The sequence below is a fragment of the Oncorhynchus masou genome, chromosome 14 (genome assembly GCF_036934945.1).
Source record: "Oncorhynchus masou masou isolate Uvic2021 chromosome 14, UVic_Omas_1.1, whole genome shotgun sequence".
Classification (NCBI taxonomy): domain Eukaryota; kingdom Metazoa; phylum Chordata; class Actinopteri; order Salmoniformes; family Salmonidae; genus Oncorhynchus; species Oncorhynchus masou.
The window spans coordinates 6,854,760-6,872,591 of NC_088225.1; the positions used below are offsets into that span (position 1 = coordinate 6,854,760).

The 17,832-nt window shown below is 42.7% G+C and overlaps 2 protein-coding genes across 4 annotated transcripts; one reads left to right on the plus strand and one right to left on the minus strand.

The window, feature by feature from the left end:
• The first annotated feature begins 98 nt into the window (after positions 1-98).
• On the plus strand, positions 99-8,679 carry LOC135554064 (homologous-pairing protein 2 homolog). Of its 3 annotated transcripts, XM_064986084.1 has the most exons (8): positions 99-203; positions 420-520; positions 617-706; positions 7,516-7,627; positions 7,677-7,822; positions 7,906-7,959; positions 8,229-8,288; positions 8,450-8,679. In XM_064986084.1, exons 1-8 carry the CDS (start codon positions 182-184, stop codon positions 8,504-8,506), a joined length of 642 nt encoding a protein of 213 aa, XP_064842156.1. In that variant the 5' UTR covers positions 99-181; the 3' UTR covers positions 8,507-8,679. The 3 variants fall into 3 exon arrangements, 1 of the variants encoding a protein (XP_064842156.1); XR_010457652.1 differs by having other exon boundaries at positions 7,762-7,959; positions 8,450-8,479; XR_010457651.1 differs by having other exon boundaries at positions 7,762-8,288; positions 8,450-8,489.
• LOC135554063 (max-like protein X) lies at positions 8,638-17,565 on the minus strand. The gene is made up of 8 exons (XM_064986083.1): positions 17,196-17,565; positions 15,426-15,462; positions 15,207-15,296; positions 14,741-14,850; positions 14,426-14,528; positions 14,117-14,216; positions 10,478-10,679; positions 8,638-10,184 (listed from the first exon to the last, which is right to left on the minus strand). The coding sequence occupies exons 1-8, from the start codon at positions 17,235-17,237 to the stop codon at positions 10,128-10,130; spliced, it is 741 nt and encodes a 246-aa protein (XP_064842155.1). The 5' UTR covers positions 17,238-17,565; the 3' UTR covers positions 8,638-10,127.
• Between the last annotated feature and the right edge of the window lie 267 nt (positions 17,566-17,832).

The window sequence follows — 17,832 nt, forward strand, 5'->3', positions numbered from 1 at the left end:
ATACCCAAGCTGTCCCAGGCGGTCTTGCACAGAGGCGGAGGGTGACGAAAACAAGCTTCTGTTTCGATATGACGTAGGTAAAACCTGGACACCCACAATGCATCACGGCCGCGCGAAACTCGATCTGTCAATAAGCATAAGTTAGATAGCGATAGTTTATAGCTCACGGAATAAATAAAACATGAGCAAAAAAGACAACGGAGGTATGAGTTGTAATCTTTTATTTTACCAGGTTGCTACATTCATTGCGTCTAGTATGTTACCAAACATGACAGACGTTTTCCTAACCGATGTAGCGAACATTAGCCAAGCTAGAAGCAGTCCAGCAAGCTAGCACACTAACACTCACCTGCACTGATAAATCCATACACCAGCTACTAGAAGTTATACAGGTCACTGTTTTGTGTTTTTATTGTCAGGTTTAACAGTCATATTTGCTTACCTAAACGAGAAGAACCGTCCTTACAGTGCCCAAGATGTCTTTAACAATTTACAGAAGCAGCACGGCCTGGGAAAGACGGTGAGAAAGGCTAAACTGTTCTTCTGAGCCAGTGACATGATTTTCAGCATACATAAACTAAAATATATATTTGATTACTCATTCCTATCCTGGTAGGCTGTGGTTAAAGCCATGGAACAGTTGGCACTGGAAGGGAGGATCAAAGATAAAACCAATGGGAAGCAAAATATCTACTTTGCTGATCAGGTTATCAAGGCTGAGTATCAGAGCAGCACGTCAATGCGTACTGTATATGTTGATGAAAATATGTATCCACTGCTGATCTGAATCTTTTCTGTTTTGGTGATTCGTTTTTTTCTCTCTCTTTGTTGCTAATTTCACAAGTATGTGGGGAATTTGTAAAAAAAAAAAAAAAATCAAAACTTTCAAAACTTGTAAGCAGCCAGTCTTCCATTCAATAACCATTCATTTTGTTTGGAGACTTCTTTCACCACGCAACCATTGATCCAAGTTTACTGTGAAATGAGTAGATTGGTTTGATCACCAAAACACAACATAATGATATTTCCTCAATTTCCTTGAGTTATTTTAACGTACTCCAATGGAAGTAAATGTAAGATATTTCAAAATTGCCCTTTGAATTTACATTACTGTAAATTACAGTACTGTTATCACATTAGGCAATACACTTGCACTACCCATAAAAATTGACTGAACATCAAATGTTCATAATTTTCTATCCAAGCCTGACATACAGTGCCAGTCAAGTTTGGACACCTACTCATTCAAGGGTATTTCTTTATTTCTAGTATGTAATACAAACTATTAAAAAAAGCACATGGAATCATGTAGTATCCAAAAAAGTGTTAAACCAATCAACATATTTGAGATTCTTCAAAGTTGCTACAATTTGACGACAGCTTAACACACTCTTGGCATTTTCTCAACCAGCTTCATGAGGAATGCTTTTCCAAGAGTCTTGAAGGAGTTCCCACATGCTGAGCACTTGTTGGCTGCTTTTTCTTCACTCTGCGGTCCAACTCATCCCAAACCATCTCAATTGGGTTGTGGTTGGGTGATTGTGGAGGCCAGGTCATCTGATACAGCACTCCATCACTCTCCTTCTTGGTCAAATAGTCCTTACACAGCTTGGAGGTGTGTTGGGTCATTGTCCTGTTAAAAAACAAATGATAGTCCCACTAAGCGCAAACCAGATGGGATGGCGTACCACTGCAGAATGCTGTGGTAGCCATGCTGGTCAAGTGTGCCCTGAATTCTAAATAAATCACAGACAGTGTCACCAGCAATGCACCATCACACCTGCTTCATGGTGGGAACCACACATGCAGAGATCATCCACTCACCTACTCTGCGTCTCCCAAAGACACAGCGGTTGGAACCAAAGATCTCACCGGTCTCCACCAGTCTAACGTCCATTTCTCGTGTTTCTTGGCCCAAGCATGTCTTCTTATTGGTGTCCTTTAGTAGTGGTTTCTTTGCAGCATTTCGACCATGAAGGCCTGATTCACGCAGTCTCCTCCGGCCGACAGAGATGGCCGCCTCGCTTCGTGTTCCTAGGAAACTGTTATTTCTGTTATTTCTTACATTGGTACCCCAGGTAATCTTTCATTACATACAGTCGGGAGGAACTACTGAATATAAGAGCAACATCAACTCCCCATCATTATGACCATTATGATTATGACCATTATGATCATTATGAATACGACTTTACCGAAACGGATCCTGTGTTTTGCCCACCACCCAGGACAATGGATCGGATCCTAGCCGGCGAGGCTAAACAACGTCGCCGTAAAAGGGGAAAACGAAGGTCATTGAGGCTCCTGAGACTGCATTCATTTTAGCTTGGGATTTTAACAAGGCTAATCTGAAATCAAGACTCCCTAAATTCTATCAGCATATCGATTGTGCAACCAGGGCTGGTAAAACCCTGGATCATTGTTATTCTAACTTCCGCAATGCATATAAGGCCCTCCCCCGCCCTCCTTTCGGAAAAGCTGACCACGACTCCATTTTGTTGCTTCCAGCCTATAGACAGAAACTAAAACAGGAAGCTCCCACACTCAGGTCTGTTCAACGCTGGTCCGACCAATCTGACTCCACGCTTCAAGACTGCTTCGATCACGTGGATTGGGATATGTTTCGCATTGCGTCCAACAACAACATTGACGAATATGCTGATTCGGTGAGCGAGTTCATTAGAAAGTGCATTGGCGATGTCGTACCCATAGCAACTATTAAAACATTCCCAAACCAGTAACCGTGGATTGATGGCAGCATTCGCGCGAAACTGAAAGTGCGAACTGCTGATTTTAACCAGGGCAAGGTGACCAGAAACATGACCGAATACAAACAGTGTAGCTATTCCCTCCGCAAGGCAATCAAACAAGCTAAGCATCAGTATAGAGACAAAGTAGAGTCGCAATTCAAAGGCTCAGACACAAGGTATGTGGCAGGGTCTACAGTCAATCACGGATTACAAAAAGAAAACCAGCCCCGTTGCGGACCAGGATGTCTTGCTCCCAGACAGACTAAATAACTTCTTTGCTCGCTTTGAGGACAATACAGTGCCACTGACACGGCCCACTACCAAAACCTGCAGACTCTCCTTCACTGCAGCCGGCGTGAGTAAAACATTTAAACGTGTTAACCCTCGCAAGGCTGCAGGCCCAGACGGCATCCCCAGCCGCGTCCTCAGAGCCAGCGCAGACCAGCTGGTTGGTGTGTTTACGGACATATTCAATCAATCCTTATCCCAGTCTGCTGTCCCTCATGCTTCAAGAGGGACACCAAGAAAGCTAAGGTAACTGAGCTAAACGACTACCGCCCCGTAGCACTCACTTTCGTCATCATGAAGTGCTTTGAGAGTCAAGTCAAGGACCATATCACCTTCACCCTACCTGACACCCTAGACCCACTCCAATTTGCTTACCGCCCCAATAGGTCCACAGACGACGCAATTGCAACCACACTGCCCTAACCCATCTGGACAAGAGGAATACCTACGTGAGAATGCTGTTCATCGACTACAGCTCAGCATTTAACACCATAGTACCCTCCAAACTCGTCATCAAGCTCGAGACCCTGGGTCTCGAAACCCGCCCTGTGCAACTGGGTACTGGACTTCCTGACGGGCCGCCCCCAGGTGGTGAGAGTAGGTAACAACATCTCCACCCCGCTGATCCTCAACACTGGGGCTCCACAAGGGTGCGTTCTGAGCCCTCTCCTGTACTCCTTGTTCACCCACGACTGCGTGGCCATGCACGCCTCCAACTCAATCATCAAGTTTGCGGACGACACTACAGTGGTAGGCTTGATTACCAACAACGACGAGACGGCCTACAGGGAGGAGGTGAGGGCCCTCGGAGTGTGGTGTCAGGAAAATAACCTCACACTCAACGTCAACAAAACAAAGGAGATGATCGTGGATTTTAGGAAACAGCAGAGGGAGCACCCCCCTATCCACATCGACAGGACAGTAGTGGAGAGGGTAGTAAGTTTTAAGGTCCTCGGCGTACACATCACGGACAAACTGAATTGGTCCACCCACACAGACAGCATTGTGAAAAAGGCGCAACAGCGCCTCTTCAAACTCAGGAGGCTGTAGAAATTCGGCTTGTCAACAAAAGCACTCACAAACTTTTACAGATGCACAATCGAGAGCATCCTGTCGGGCTGTATCACCGCCTGGTACGGCAACTGCTCCGCCCACAACCGTAAGCCTCTCCAGAGGGTAGTGAGGTCTGCACAACGCATCACCGGGGGCAAACTACCTGCCCTCCAGGACACCTACACCACCCGATGTCACAGGAAGGCCATAAAGATCATCAAGGATAACAACCACCTGAGCCACTGCCTGTTCACCCCGCTATCATCCAGAAGGCGAGGACAGTACAGGTGCATCAAAGCAGGGGCCGAGAGACTGAAAAACTGCTTCTATCTCAAGGCAATCAGACTGTTAAACAGCCACCACTAACATTGAGTGGCTGCTGCCAACATACTGACTCAATTCCAGCCACTTTAATAATGGAAATTGATGTAAAAAAGGTAGCACTAGCCACTTTAAACAATGCCACTTAATATAATGTTTACATACCCTACATTACTCATCTCGTATGTATATACTGTACTCGATACCATCTACTGCATCTTGCCTATGCCGTTCTGTACCATCACTCATTCATATCTTTATGTACATATTCTTTATCCTTTTACACTTGTGTGTATAAGGTAGCAGTTGTGGAATTATTAGGTTAGATTACTCGTTGGTTACTACTGCATTGTCGGAACTAGAAGCACAATAATTTCGCTACACTCGCATTAACATCTGCTAACCATGTGTATGTGACAAATACAATTTGATTTGATGTTGAGATGTGTCTGTTACTTGGCCTCTGTAACTCATTTATTTGGGCTGCAATCTGAGGTGCAGTTAACTAATGAATTTATCCTCTGCAGCAGAGGTAACTCTGGGTCTTCCTTTCCTGTGGCGGTCCTCGTGAGAGCCAGTTTCATCATAGCGCTTTATGGTTTTTGTGACTGCACCAACTTTCAAAGTTCTTGAAATGTTCCGTAATGACGGACTGTCATTTTTCTTTGCTTATTTTAGCAGTCCTTGCCATAATATGGACTTGGTCTTTTACCAAATAGGGCTATCTTCTGTATACCACCCCTACCTTGTCACAACACAACTGATTGGCTCAAACGCATTAACAAGGAAAGAAATTCCACAAATTAATTTAAAGGCACACCTGTTAATTGAAATGCATTCCAGATGACTACCTCATGAAGCTGGTTGAGAGAATGCCAAGACTGCAAAGCTGTCAAGGCAAAGGGTGGCTACTTTGAAGAATCTCATAAAATATATTTATTTGTTTAACACTTTTTTTGTTATTAGATTCCATATGGGTTATTTCATAGTTTTGAGGTCTTCACTATTATTCTACAATGTAGAAAATAATAAAAATTCAGAAAAACCCTTGAATGAGTAGGTGTGTCCAAACTTTTGACTGGTACTGTAGGTCTGGATTTAAATCATTGCATGCCTCATCCATGGCCTGAATGAGGGTGGTACTCTCATGGGGATGGCAACATACATCTTCCACCTGTATGGTAATGAGGATAATCAAGTATTTTACAGTATTGTACTTATGTATTGTAGTGGTCCTGTACATGGCTCAGCTCATAAGAGTGTGGCACTAACAACAGAGTTGTAGATCCGATTCCCACTGGGGACACATACCAAAATGTGTGGACTTTTGTCACTTTGCATAAGTGTCTATGTAAATGTATATACACTGCTCAAAAAATAAAGGGAACACTTAAACAACACAATGTAACAACAAGTCAATCACACTTCTGTGAAATCAAACTGTCCACTTAGGAAGCAACACTGATTGACAATAAATTGCACATGCTGTTGTGCAAATGGAATAGAAAACAGGTGGAAATTATAGGCAATTAGCAAGACACCCCTAATAAAGGAGTGGTTCTGCAGGTGGTGACCACAGACCACTTCTCAGTTCCTATGCTTCCTGGCTGATGTTTTGCTGGCAGTGCTTTCACTCTAGTGGTAGCATGAGACGGAGTTTACAACCCACACAAGTGGCTGAGGTAGTGCAGCTCATCCAGGATGGCTCATCAATGCGAGCTGTAGCAAGAAGGTTTGCTGTGTCTGTCAGCGTAGTGTCCAGAGCATGGAGGCACTACCATGAGACAGGCCAGTAAATCAGGAGACGTGGAGGAGGCCGTAGGAGGGCAACAACCCAGCAGCAGGACCGCTACCTCCGCCTTTGTGCAAGGAGCACTGCCAGGGCCCTGCAAATGACCTCCAGCAGGCCACAAATGTGCATGTGTCTGCTCAAACGGTCAGAAACAGACTCCATGAGGGCCCGACGTCCACAGGTGGGGGTTGTGCTTACAGCCCAACACCGTGCAGGACGTTTGGCATTTGCCAGAGAACACCAAGATTGGCAAATTCGCCACTGGCGCACTGTACTCTTCACAGATGAAAGCAGGTTCACACTGAGCACATGTGACAGAGTCTGGAGACGCCGTGGAGAACGTTCTGCTGCCTGCAACATCCTCCAGCATGACCGGTTTGGCAGTGGGTCAGTCATGGTGTGGGGTGGCATTTCTTTGGGGGGCGCACAGCCCTCCATGTGCTCACCAGAGGTAGCCTGACTGCCATTAGGTACCGAGATGAGATCCTCAGACCCCATGTGAGACCATATGCTGGTGCGGTTGTCCCTGGGTTCCTCCTAATGCAAGACAATGCTAGACCTCATGTGGCTGGAGTGTGTCAGCAGTTCCTGCAAGAGGAAGGCATTGATGCTATGAACTGGCCCGTCCGTTCCCCAGACCTGAATCCAATTGAGCACATCTGGGACATCATGTCTCGCTCCATCCACCAACGCCACGTTGCACCACAGACTGTCCAGGAGTTGGCGGATGCTTTAGTCAAGGTCTGGCAGGAGATCCCTCAGGAGACCATCCGCCACCTCATCAGGAGCATGCCCAGGCGTTGTAGGGAGGTCATACAGGCACGTGGAGGCCACACACACTACTGAGCCTCATTTTGACTTGTTTTAAGGACATTGCATCAAAGTTGGATCAGCCTGTCGTGTGGTTTTCCACTAATTTTGAGTGTGAATCCAAATCCAGACCTCCATGGGTTGATAAATTTGATTTTCATTGAAAATGTTTGTGATTTTGTTGTCAGCACATTCAACTATGTAAAGAAAAAAGTATTTAATAAGAATATTTCATTCGTTCAGATCTAGGATGTGTTATTTTAGCGTTCCCTTTATTTTTTTGAGCAGTGTATTATGGCTATTACAGTTCTGTATTGGCCAATACAATTGTAGTAAAGCAGTGAAGTTTGGTGAAAAAGTGACTGATTTTGTGTTATAGTCAAATGAAAATGTGTTAATTGCCTTTTTGATGATCTGTTTTGAGTTGTGAAAATTTACCACATAGTAATAAAAAAACTAACCGGTAAATGTAACTACCAGAATGTCCTTGACCTCCTACAGGCACAGTTTGCAGAGGTGAGTGAGACAGATCTGAAGGCCATCGACAGTCGCATCTCTGACCTCAGCACACAGGTGCAGGCCATCTCCCAGGGCTGCAGACAGCTGGACGCAGGTAGGGCTCCCCTCTTTGGCCCTATCAGCACTCTTCCCACACACTGGACTACTACTACTGCTCAACAGCTCCCTGACCACAGAGGAAATGATATCAGAGATCCAGGAGCTAAAAGAAGGGTGTTCTGGTTACAGGGAGCATCTGGAGAAGATTAAGTCAGCGACCAATCATGTCACACCAGAGCAGAAGAAGATGGTATGGGTCACAATCAGACCAGGGTTCAAATACAAAACACTCCCCCCTCCCCCATATACTGTGCTCATGCGTCTTTCTTTCAGGTTTACAAGGAGAGACATCTCTACGTGAAAGAGTGGAAGAAGAGGAAGAGACTGGTGATTTATTTATTTTAGGGCTCTAATTCCAGCTGTATTGCTGACATGTTACGGATTGCGTGATAAAATGTAAAGGTTATTTCCGATCAAGCAGACGTGACGTTTACAGTGAATGCAGTCTCCGCCAAACACAGGAACATTGCCTTACACGCTGTACTTCCGCAATCTGGATTGAATAGAGCCCTTATTTGATCAAAGTCGTACGAGTATTCGTGTCAGAGCAGGACAAACCAGAACAAATAGTCTGCATCTGTCTCTGCTCCTCTCAGGTAGCTGATATGATGGGTTCCATTTTGGAGGGATACCCCAAGACCAAGAAGCAATTTCTGGTAAGATGCTCTGCAAAACATACAGATCTACAGTTCTACTGTCTTTATTTGGGAAACGGGATATTGTTCATCACCATGACAGAGGGAGACAAATGCCTATCATGTTTACTCTTATTTGTCAACCTGAGATGTCAGCATCTTTTTTTGTGTTCTCTGTTTAGGAAGAAGTTGGTGTGGAGACTGATGAAGACTGTAAAGTGACTATGCCAAGTACCTGACAGAATGTTGGAGGATCTTTGTTTACTTTGACCTCAATGTCAATTCTGAGGGAGTATTATGCCATCAACTCATTCCAGGAATAACTAATTACTATTTGTAATGTTTTGTAATAAAATACATTGTACAGGTGTATACTTTATAAAGTTTATTTTGCAATTAAAAATCATTCATACGAAATACTTCCATCAAATTCTTGTCCAAATCAGCAGAAAATATGTAACAGTAGACCTGATTTATTTATACCAGCACAAATACTTGTCGTATTAAATTATCCCTTTTTAAAGTCTGGTGATTACACAGATTAAACATTCACATCTGTTAGGTTTACCAGAAGGTCCTGAAACATTTGGTACAAGTTCTCCTGAGCACATTGTCAAAATAAATCACCAAATTATTCACATAACATTTTAACATTCTTGACTGTTTAAGGCCAGGATTCAATCAGATCTGCAGCAACCTGCATCAGCTGACAAACACATTGCTTTTGTTTAGGTGGTGTAACTGTTGAACCTGTCAAATTGGTAAGGGGCTACTCTTGTAGTCATTGTCATGAAACCACACCCGTCCTTATATCCCACCCACCTTAGAAGTTCAGAACAAGAATGTGTAGGCTATATAGAAATGACAATCATTAAACCAAGTCGGGATTTATCACACATTTCACTGTTATAATTTGTAACACTGCTGTAAGGGCTTTCTACTAATGCACCTTGGTGCATCCAATGGCAATGCCAGCTATAGTTAACGCCAGGTGGATTTGACAGCTCTAACGCCGTCATTGTAAATAATAATTAGCTCTTAACTGACTTGCCTAGTTTAATAAGGTTAAATACATTTTTTTTTTGTTTAAACGCAGTTACACCTCCAACACCACCTAAACAAAAGCAATGATTAGCTATGCGTTTACCGCTAATCTGATCGAATCCTGGCCAGAGTTTTTTGGTTCAGAGATTGTTTAAAATGTTTAATACAGAACTATTCATGAATCACTATTCTACCGTGCCTTTTTGCCAATAAAGATGATGAAAAGGCAAAAAGCTGCAGTAACACTTACAAATATGCTTGATTCTGTCACAACATGGACACAACAGCAATCATAACATCACAATCAATGATGAACATTTAACAATTCTCAAATACCATCACAACTGGTTTGAATTGAATATTTTAACTCATGACTGTTTTGGATTTGATTCGAACCGGTTTAGAACTTTATGCTGGTTTGAACACTGGAACAAAAAAAAGAGAGGTTTGGAATGGAACAATGAAAAAATAAAATGTGGTTCCAACCCCTGATTTGTGGTGAATGTAAACATTAGGGAACGTTTACAAGCAAGCGGCCATTTGCCTTGTTTAACACAACTCTGTTCTGCAACGAAACCCCTGATGACTAAAACCACAGAATGCTGGGCTGGATTTGACCTGACTAAACAGGAAACACCCAACCCTGCTGCAGACTGGTGGTGAGTTGAGTAAGCGTTAACGATTTAAATACTGCAGGCCACGAGGGAACACAATAGGCTGATATGTGAGGTCTCTACCAGACCCTGAGAACCCAGGGTAGGCCCCGGCTCCATCCTCGAGGGGAGATTCCTGTCCTGAGTTTACGCCTTGGCTGCATTAATACGGCTGGCTGTTGAGCTGCCGGAGAACTCCCACCACAAACTCACGCAATGTCTGGGAAGGAAAAGAGGACAAATATGGATTACCTTCCACAGCTGTCAACTCAACATAGTCATCAATCCTCAGAGCAAGACAGGGTGGCTGGCATGTCAATTAAAGCCTACAGCGGTGATAGTTTTGACCTGTTGGGGTCAGCCGGAAGTCCAAAATACCATCCTTGAGCAGAAAATACACCAAAATGCCATGACTATCACATATAAAGACCATTACCTTAAAACCATACATGATTTGGTGCGCCATCCATCCACCAGCAGTACAGTACCTTTAGTGCATATTGAGTGTCCTACCTGAGGCTTGCAGTGCTCCTCGATCCAGCTGAAGACGCAGGCGGACAGCTCCTGGAAGCTGGCCACAGACACAGACCTGCTGAAGGACTGGAACAGGGAGTCCATGATGCTCTGAAACACGCTGAACTTGACCTGGTCTGACACCTGCTCCTCCCCCTGCTGAGGGTTGTTCTGGTGGGCCTTCACTATGTGCTCATAGTTCCTACAACACACAGGGTAAACGTGTTATAAACCGGGTAGTTTGGGTACTGGATGCTAATTGGCTGAAACAGAATTCCAGCCGTGTGTATATCAGACAATATACCATGGGTTTAACACAATACATATGTTTTGCTATATTCATGTTGTTGAACGGTTTATAATAACAATAAGGTGTGGGTGGTTTATGGCATGCAACAGTGCTTTCAGAAAGTTATGATGCACCTTGACTTCAATTTTGTTTTATTACAGCCTGAATTTGAAATGGATTAAATTGAGATGATATATGTATATATATATATATTTTTTTTTTTACAAACAAATAAAAAATTAAAAGCTGAAATGTCTTGAGTCATTAAGTATTCAACCCTTTGTTATGGCAAGCCAAAATAAGTTCAGGAGTAAAAATGATTAACAACCAATTAGACAGTGCAAATACTGTACAATCCAGGTGTGCAAAGCTCTTTAGAGACTTACCCAGAAAGACTCACAGCTGTAATAGCTGCCAGAGGTGATTCCAATGTATTGTCTTAGGGGTGTGAATACTTACATAAATTAGACATCTGTATTTTATTTTCAATGAATTTGCTAAACTTTCTACAAAAATGTTTTCACTTTATTGTAGTGTGTAGATGGGTGAAAAAAATAATACACACACTGTACTTGTCAAAAGTTGACACACCTACACCTTCCAGTGTTTTTATTTTCTACATTGTAGAAAATTAGTGAAGACATCAAAACTATGAAATAACACATAGAATCATGTAGCAACCAAAAAAAGTGTTAAACAAATCAAAATATATTTTATATTTGAGATTCTTCAAAGTAGCCACCCTTTGCCTTGACAGCTTTGCACATGCTTGGCATTCTCTCAACCGACTTCACGAGGTAGTCACCTGGAATGCATTTCAATTAAACACGTATGCCTTGCTAAAAGTTCATTTGTGGAATTTTATTCCTTGTTAATGCATTTGAGCCAATCAGTTGTGTTGTGACAAGGTAGGGGTGGTATACAGAAGATAGCCCTATCTGGTAAAAGATTAGCCAATAAATGATTCACAGAGTTCAAGTAACAGATACATCAACTGTTCAGAGGAGACTGCGTGAATCAGGCCTTAGTGGTCGAATTGCTGCAAAGAAACCACTGCTAAAGGACACCAATAATAAGGAGAGACTTGCTTGGGCCAAGAAACACAAGCAATGGACATTAGACCGGTGGAAATCTGTCCTTTGGTCTGATGAGTCCAAATTTGAGGAGATTTTGTTTGTGAGATACAGAGTAGGTGAATGGTTGACCTCCGCATGGGTGGTTCCCACCATGAAGCATGGAGGAGGTGTGCTGGTGACACTGATTTATTTATAATTCAAGGCACACTTAACAAGCATGGCTACCACAGCATTCTGCAGCGATACACCATCCCATCTGGTTTGCGCTGAGTGGGACTATCATTTGTTTTTCAACAGGACAATGACCCAACACACCTCCAGGCTGTGGAAGGGCTATTTGACCAAGAAGGAGAGTGATGGAGTGCTGCATCAGATGACCTGGCCTCCACAATCACCCGAGCTCAACCCAATTGAGTTGGTTTGGGATGAGTTGGACCGCAGAGATAAGCAAAAGCAGCCAAGTGCTCAGCATATGGCTACTTTGAAGAATCCAAAATATATGTAGATTTGTTTAACACTTTTTTGGTTACTACATGATTCCATAAGTATCATCTCATAGTTTTGATGTCTTCACCATTATTCTACAATGTAGAAAATAGTAAAAGAAAAATCCTTGAATGACTAGGTGTGTCCAAACATAACTGGTACTGTATAATTAATCCAATTTGAAATCAGGTTGTAACAACAAAATGTGGAATAAGTAAAGGGGTACGAATACTTCCTGAAGACACTGTATACCACTAAGGGCTGTATCCAAGCACTGTGCCACACCTCCTCAGGCCTTATCATGACCATTTCTAACCAGGTTTCCATCCAACCTTTTAATGCGTGTAATGTACATGTTGAGGAAAAATAAATCAATCACGACAGGCTTGATTGAAACAGAAAGTGTCTGTAAACTTTCCAAAATGCAGACAAACCCAAATACGCTAGACAAGGTGGAATCTTTTTGTGCCTAAAATGTATTATGCGGGAAATGTTAGTGGAAAAGCTTTTAATGAGCAAATATTCATATAATAATCATCATATCGAAGTAAACTTGGAGTCACGCGATGACGTGTGGTCGTCCCACTATAACGCACTGGGAAAGCATGCTGTTTATTAGGCTACAGATTAAATAAGTTATGAACTTCACAGGGTGGTGCAAGTTGATGAGTTTGATGCTCCTTTCCAATCAATATCGAGCTGTCGTTTGACAAAGCTGCCATGTAGGCTAAACCCTGCCTGTATCTGCGAGCTGTTGGCTAGAGCGTCGAATACCAGAGTGGGAACTCACTAGACAACTATTGTTTTTGAGAAACCCCATCAGTAGTTGAAAATGCAATGTAAACCCATTTAACTTGTCATTTTTATTCAGCTCATCTGAATTTTACCTCAGAAGGGATTTATGTGCACTACGTCATCACGCACAGCCTTTTATCCGCAACAAGTTCATTTGACGGAAAAACGTCGCTAGAGGGAAAATGTGTAGTTTATTCGCATGAAATAGATGGAAACCTAGCTACTGACAATAGCGGTAATATCATCATATTTATACAACTATGATAGTGTCATATTGGTAGTACATGTTTAAGGCTCTACAGCGCAACCATTTTACTCACCTAAATGTTTTTTGCTGTGCGACCTGGAATTCTAATTTAGGAGCAACGATGCACCTAGAAAATGCTGGATTCTACCTTTAAAACCCCATTTTTAATTGTGCTCCTAAATTTCTTTGTGCGCGCTTACATTTCTCAACTTAGGAGCACATGTGCTCCTTGTAAAAAAGGTCAGCTTTAGAACCCTGACACTGTCAAATAGCATAAATGACTGCACAATTCAAAACTTATAAATGAGGCTTCGGTGCCTCTTCAGGAAAATAAATGATTAGATGGCAGCTCAATCCACTCAGATGTTCCTGTAGGAGTGGCCTCCCTCCACAGTATATGCAGAGGGTCACGCCCCAATTGTTGTTTGGGTAAAACCAACCCCGTTGACTGCTTTCCTGGACTTCTCTCTGCCGGAGCAGAGTGTGGGCTGAGGCATTTCCCTCTCTGATAAGGCCGTCTGCCAGGGCTGACCTGATACAGCATATGCAATCCACCATGGACACACGTGCATGAGTTATTAGGTAAATGAAACATATCCTTGAAGGTTCTCTTCGATTAAATATGTATAATTTAGGTTAACACAGCTAATATCTTTAACTGTTTCACCCCGCAACTCTCCCCTCTCTGCTTTGACACTTTACAGTATCACACTGTAGTAACAGATCTTTTTTTGCATGCGACTAACGTTTTCATGATCTTCAGTGCCATCACTTCCTTCCTCAGCATAGACATGTCCTCCTCCTGCTTCTTCTTCTCTTTGTGCAGAAACTGGATGTAGTCGATAGCTGTAGCAGGAAACACAGAAACAACCAGTCAGGGATTTCTGGACAAAACATTTCTATCAGGGAGGAAAATTCTAGCTTAGGGTGGGATCCTTTATAAATATTTATAGTATGTTGACATTATACAGTTAAAAAAAAAAGACAGGTCGGAATGCCAATTTGCAGTCCTAAAATGTACATTTCTGGTTGATAGGTACAATGGTCTACATTACTTTTCTGCAGCACTGTGGCCTTGCTGATCTTCTGCGTCCCCACGGCAAACTCAGACTGCTGCTGGCAGGTGGGCACTATGGACTGGAGATCATCATAACCTTTCTGTGGAGTCAAACACATGACAAACAGATTTTAGAAATGACAAAAATATTACATTTGGCCACCTAAAAAACATCTTCATTTTTTGGAAGAGATCAGTCACCAACTCCCTCTGTCCAACCCCCCCAATCTTCTGTATTTTTCAACCTTTTCACAACTACCCTCCTCCCCATGATCTACACTCCTGTTGTTCCGCTCTCCATCGGAGGCCAAACCTTGATAGCATCCCGTCGTTTCTGCTCGGCCTGTGTGTGTGCCTGTCTCCTCCGGTCTTTGTAGGACTCCTTGTATGTGGTCTCATGCCTGTAGTCACTGTCTTCATCATCTACAGTGAGGAGAGGAAGAGCAGGTGTTTCAGTCTACCTCCCTAAGGCTCAAGGCCGACATCAAGATAGAATAAAGCACTGGACAATGAGAGCGCAGGACAACGCCCAACCGAACTAGGTCACTTGGAAATGCAATAGAGAAAAAAAAACAAGAAAGAATAGAGTGGAAGTGAGAGTGGGGTAGGGAGTAAGACAACGAATAAAATGGTTGTTTCTGAATAAGGATACAAAATAAATATGCAGCATTGCCTCACATACACAAAACGTTTAGTCATATAGTACACACACCATGTTGCAGATTAAAAATACTCCCTAACATATGTTGTCTAAACATAAATGACAAAGAACACAGTACCTGTATTTGGTACTGATGAGGCACTTGTGGACCCAATGCTGTTAGCCCTGGAGACCACAGTACCCTTCCTTGCATTCTCAGCAAAGAAACCTTAAGGGAGAACATGAAGAGCTCAGACATCATTAAATTACTAATCAGTTATCCACAGGACTGGTAGCCTACTAGCTATAGATTGTATATTTTGGTAAAACAACACTTAGGACTTAGGATACTACTCACTGGGGTCAAATCCATTGTCACTGAAAGCCCCGTCGTTCTGTTCAGCCATGGCAGGTGTTGACATGAGAGAATAAAACAGTGGATAAGGAGGTGAGAACAGGCTCTTTCCCGTCTCATTCAATGGGCAGATTCAATTATGCTGAGCCGCGGGGCACCAGAGACGTGAACGGGTAAAAGCAGTGAGGGAGGAGCTCCCTTCTCAAATGGAACCGTAATCTGTGCTGCTTGGGCAACAAGGCAGCATGGTGCGTCATTCAGAAACACATCTCTTTTCTATAAAATAGGTTCAAATGTTTGAATTTTCAAACTAGTTTTCATTTGGGAAGGCAGATCAAAACTGATTGCTTTTGATAACATTTTTATGTGGAAACGGAATCCTTCTCTACTTTTCGGACGACTTCTGCCACATTCACGTGCTAAATCTGAATGAGGTAACTCGAAAATGTCAGACTTTCTAACTGGTCTTTGTTATAAACGTGCCGCGTTCAACAAGTTTCCTAGTTTCGAATAGCATGTGAACGCGGCAGAAGTCAGCTGAAAAGTAGAGAATCGACTTCGCCGTGGACTTTGCACAGGGCACCGGTTCCAAAACGGATTCAATCAACTTTCACTTGAATCGAATCCCCAGACAAACACAGCAATTAGCATAAACAAACTCCACTGACAGTAGTCCTGGAGTGTAATCATGTCCAAACAGTTATGTTCTGCAAATAAAACGTGTTTATATTGGTCAAATACAGGTAGGTTCCTTCCCGTTTCGTTTGCTTCTGTTTAAGAAACAGAATCAGCGGAATGAATACACCACTGATTTGATTCATGTAGGCAGAATGTCCACAAGTATTTGGTTTTGAATATACTTAAGTATCAAAAGTATAAATAATTTTAAATTCCTTTTATTAAGCAAACTAGACCGCACCATTTCCTTTACTGATAACCAGGGCCAAACGCAAACACTCATATCTTTACAAATGAGGCATGTGTTTAATGAGTCCGCCAGATCAGAGGCAGTAGAGATAAACATGGATGTTATCTTGATACGTGTGTTAATTTGACAATTTTTCTGTTCTGCTAAGCATTCAAACTGTTACTTGTACTTTTGGGTGTCAGGGAAATTGTATGGAGTAAAAAGTGCATTATTTCCTGAATGTAGTGAAGTAAAAGTTATCCAAAAAATAAATAAAGTAAAGTAGATACCCGCAACAACTACTTAAGTAGTACTTTAAAGTATTTTTACACCACTGCTAGGTGGCAGCTAACTACTCGTAGGACCCACGTTCCTATGCGGTCAGTGCAGACAGGGCTGAAATATGGCAAGTATTTTTTGGCAGAAACATGTACACAACCTCGGCAAACATGCGTAGCGCGACATCGTGATGTGGGCGCAATCTGAACACACCAGCAGCGTTTTGTAAAGTTGACTTGTTAATTTACCTGTGGATATATGATGAGTGTACCATTTGCAGAATTAAACACTGTCCACCCATACGGTGAATTTGCCAATCATCCGCCTGGTCCACTATGACTAGGCTACAAATTGGCCAGCAGTTGACCGTTACAGAACCGTAACGAAAGTGGGAAGAAGCTTGAAAAGAGTCATAAACAAAAGCGCTAGTACCTAGCTAGCTACCTGTTAGTGTTAGCTAGCACAAGCCAATTGTAGCAAATTAACTCCAAATTACAAACACTATTCTTGCTACGAATATATGGCAGTGTCGTACACCGCTTATTTGTCCTCACATCTCATATATTTGTCTAAACTAGCAAGCTTACTTTGTTCCAGTGATCCTCCGGCGATGCTGTAGGGTCCGTCATCTTGGAATCAGCAGCTGTTCGAGAGCCTCATGCGGTGGAAAAGCTATTTAGAGAAAGGGAACTACGCCCTCTGCTGGTTCACACAGTAAAACATACGACCTCAAATAAGTGCAAGAAATTGAGCATGTTTATAGGCCGTAGGGATCTATTGCTGCGTTCAAAACAACGGGGAACTCGGTCAAATCATGACGTCAGTGATCTTCATGACGGAAAGTCGGATATATAGAAAGAAGCCCGAAGTTCCCAAGTTGGAATTCCGTATTGGATGACCGTTCAAATCGTTTTTTTTCCCACTCGGAGCACGTTTTTTTCTCTCAATGTTCCCAGTTGTTTTGAACGTAGTCATGTCGGAAGTCAGAGATTTCCGATTTCCTAGTTTTTTGAACGCGGCATATGGCTGCGTTTACACAGCCCGATTATGATATTGCTTTCACTAATTGTGCCAATCAGATCAGCTCTGAAGAAGATCTGATGTGATGAAGATCTGATATAATTGTCCAAAAGATCAGAATTGGGCTTCCTTGTCTGAACGCAGTCATAGGCTTCTTATATCTGGTAGTAGCGCATACTTGGGGCGGCAGGGTAGCCTAGTGGT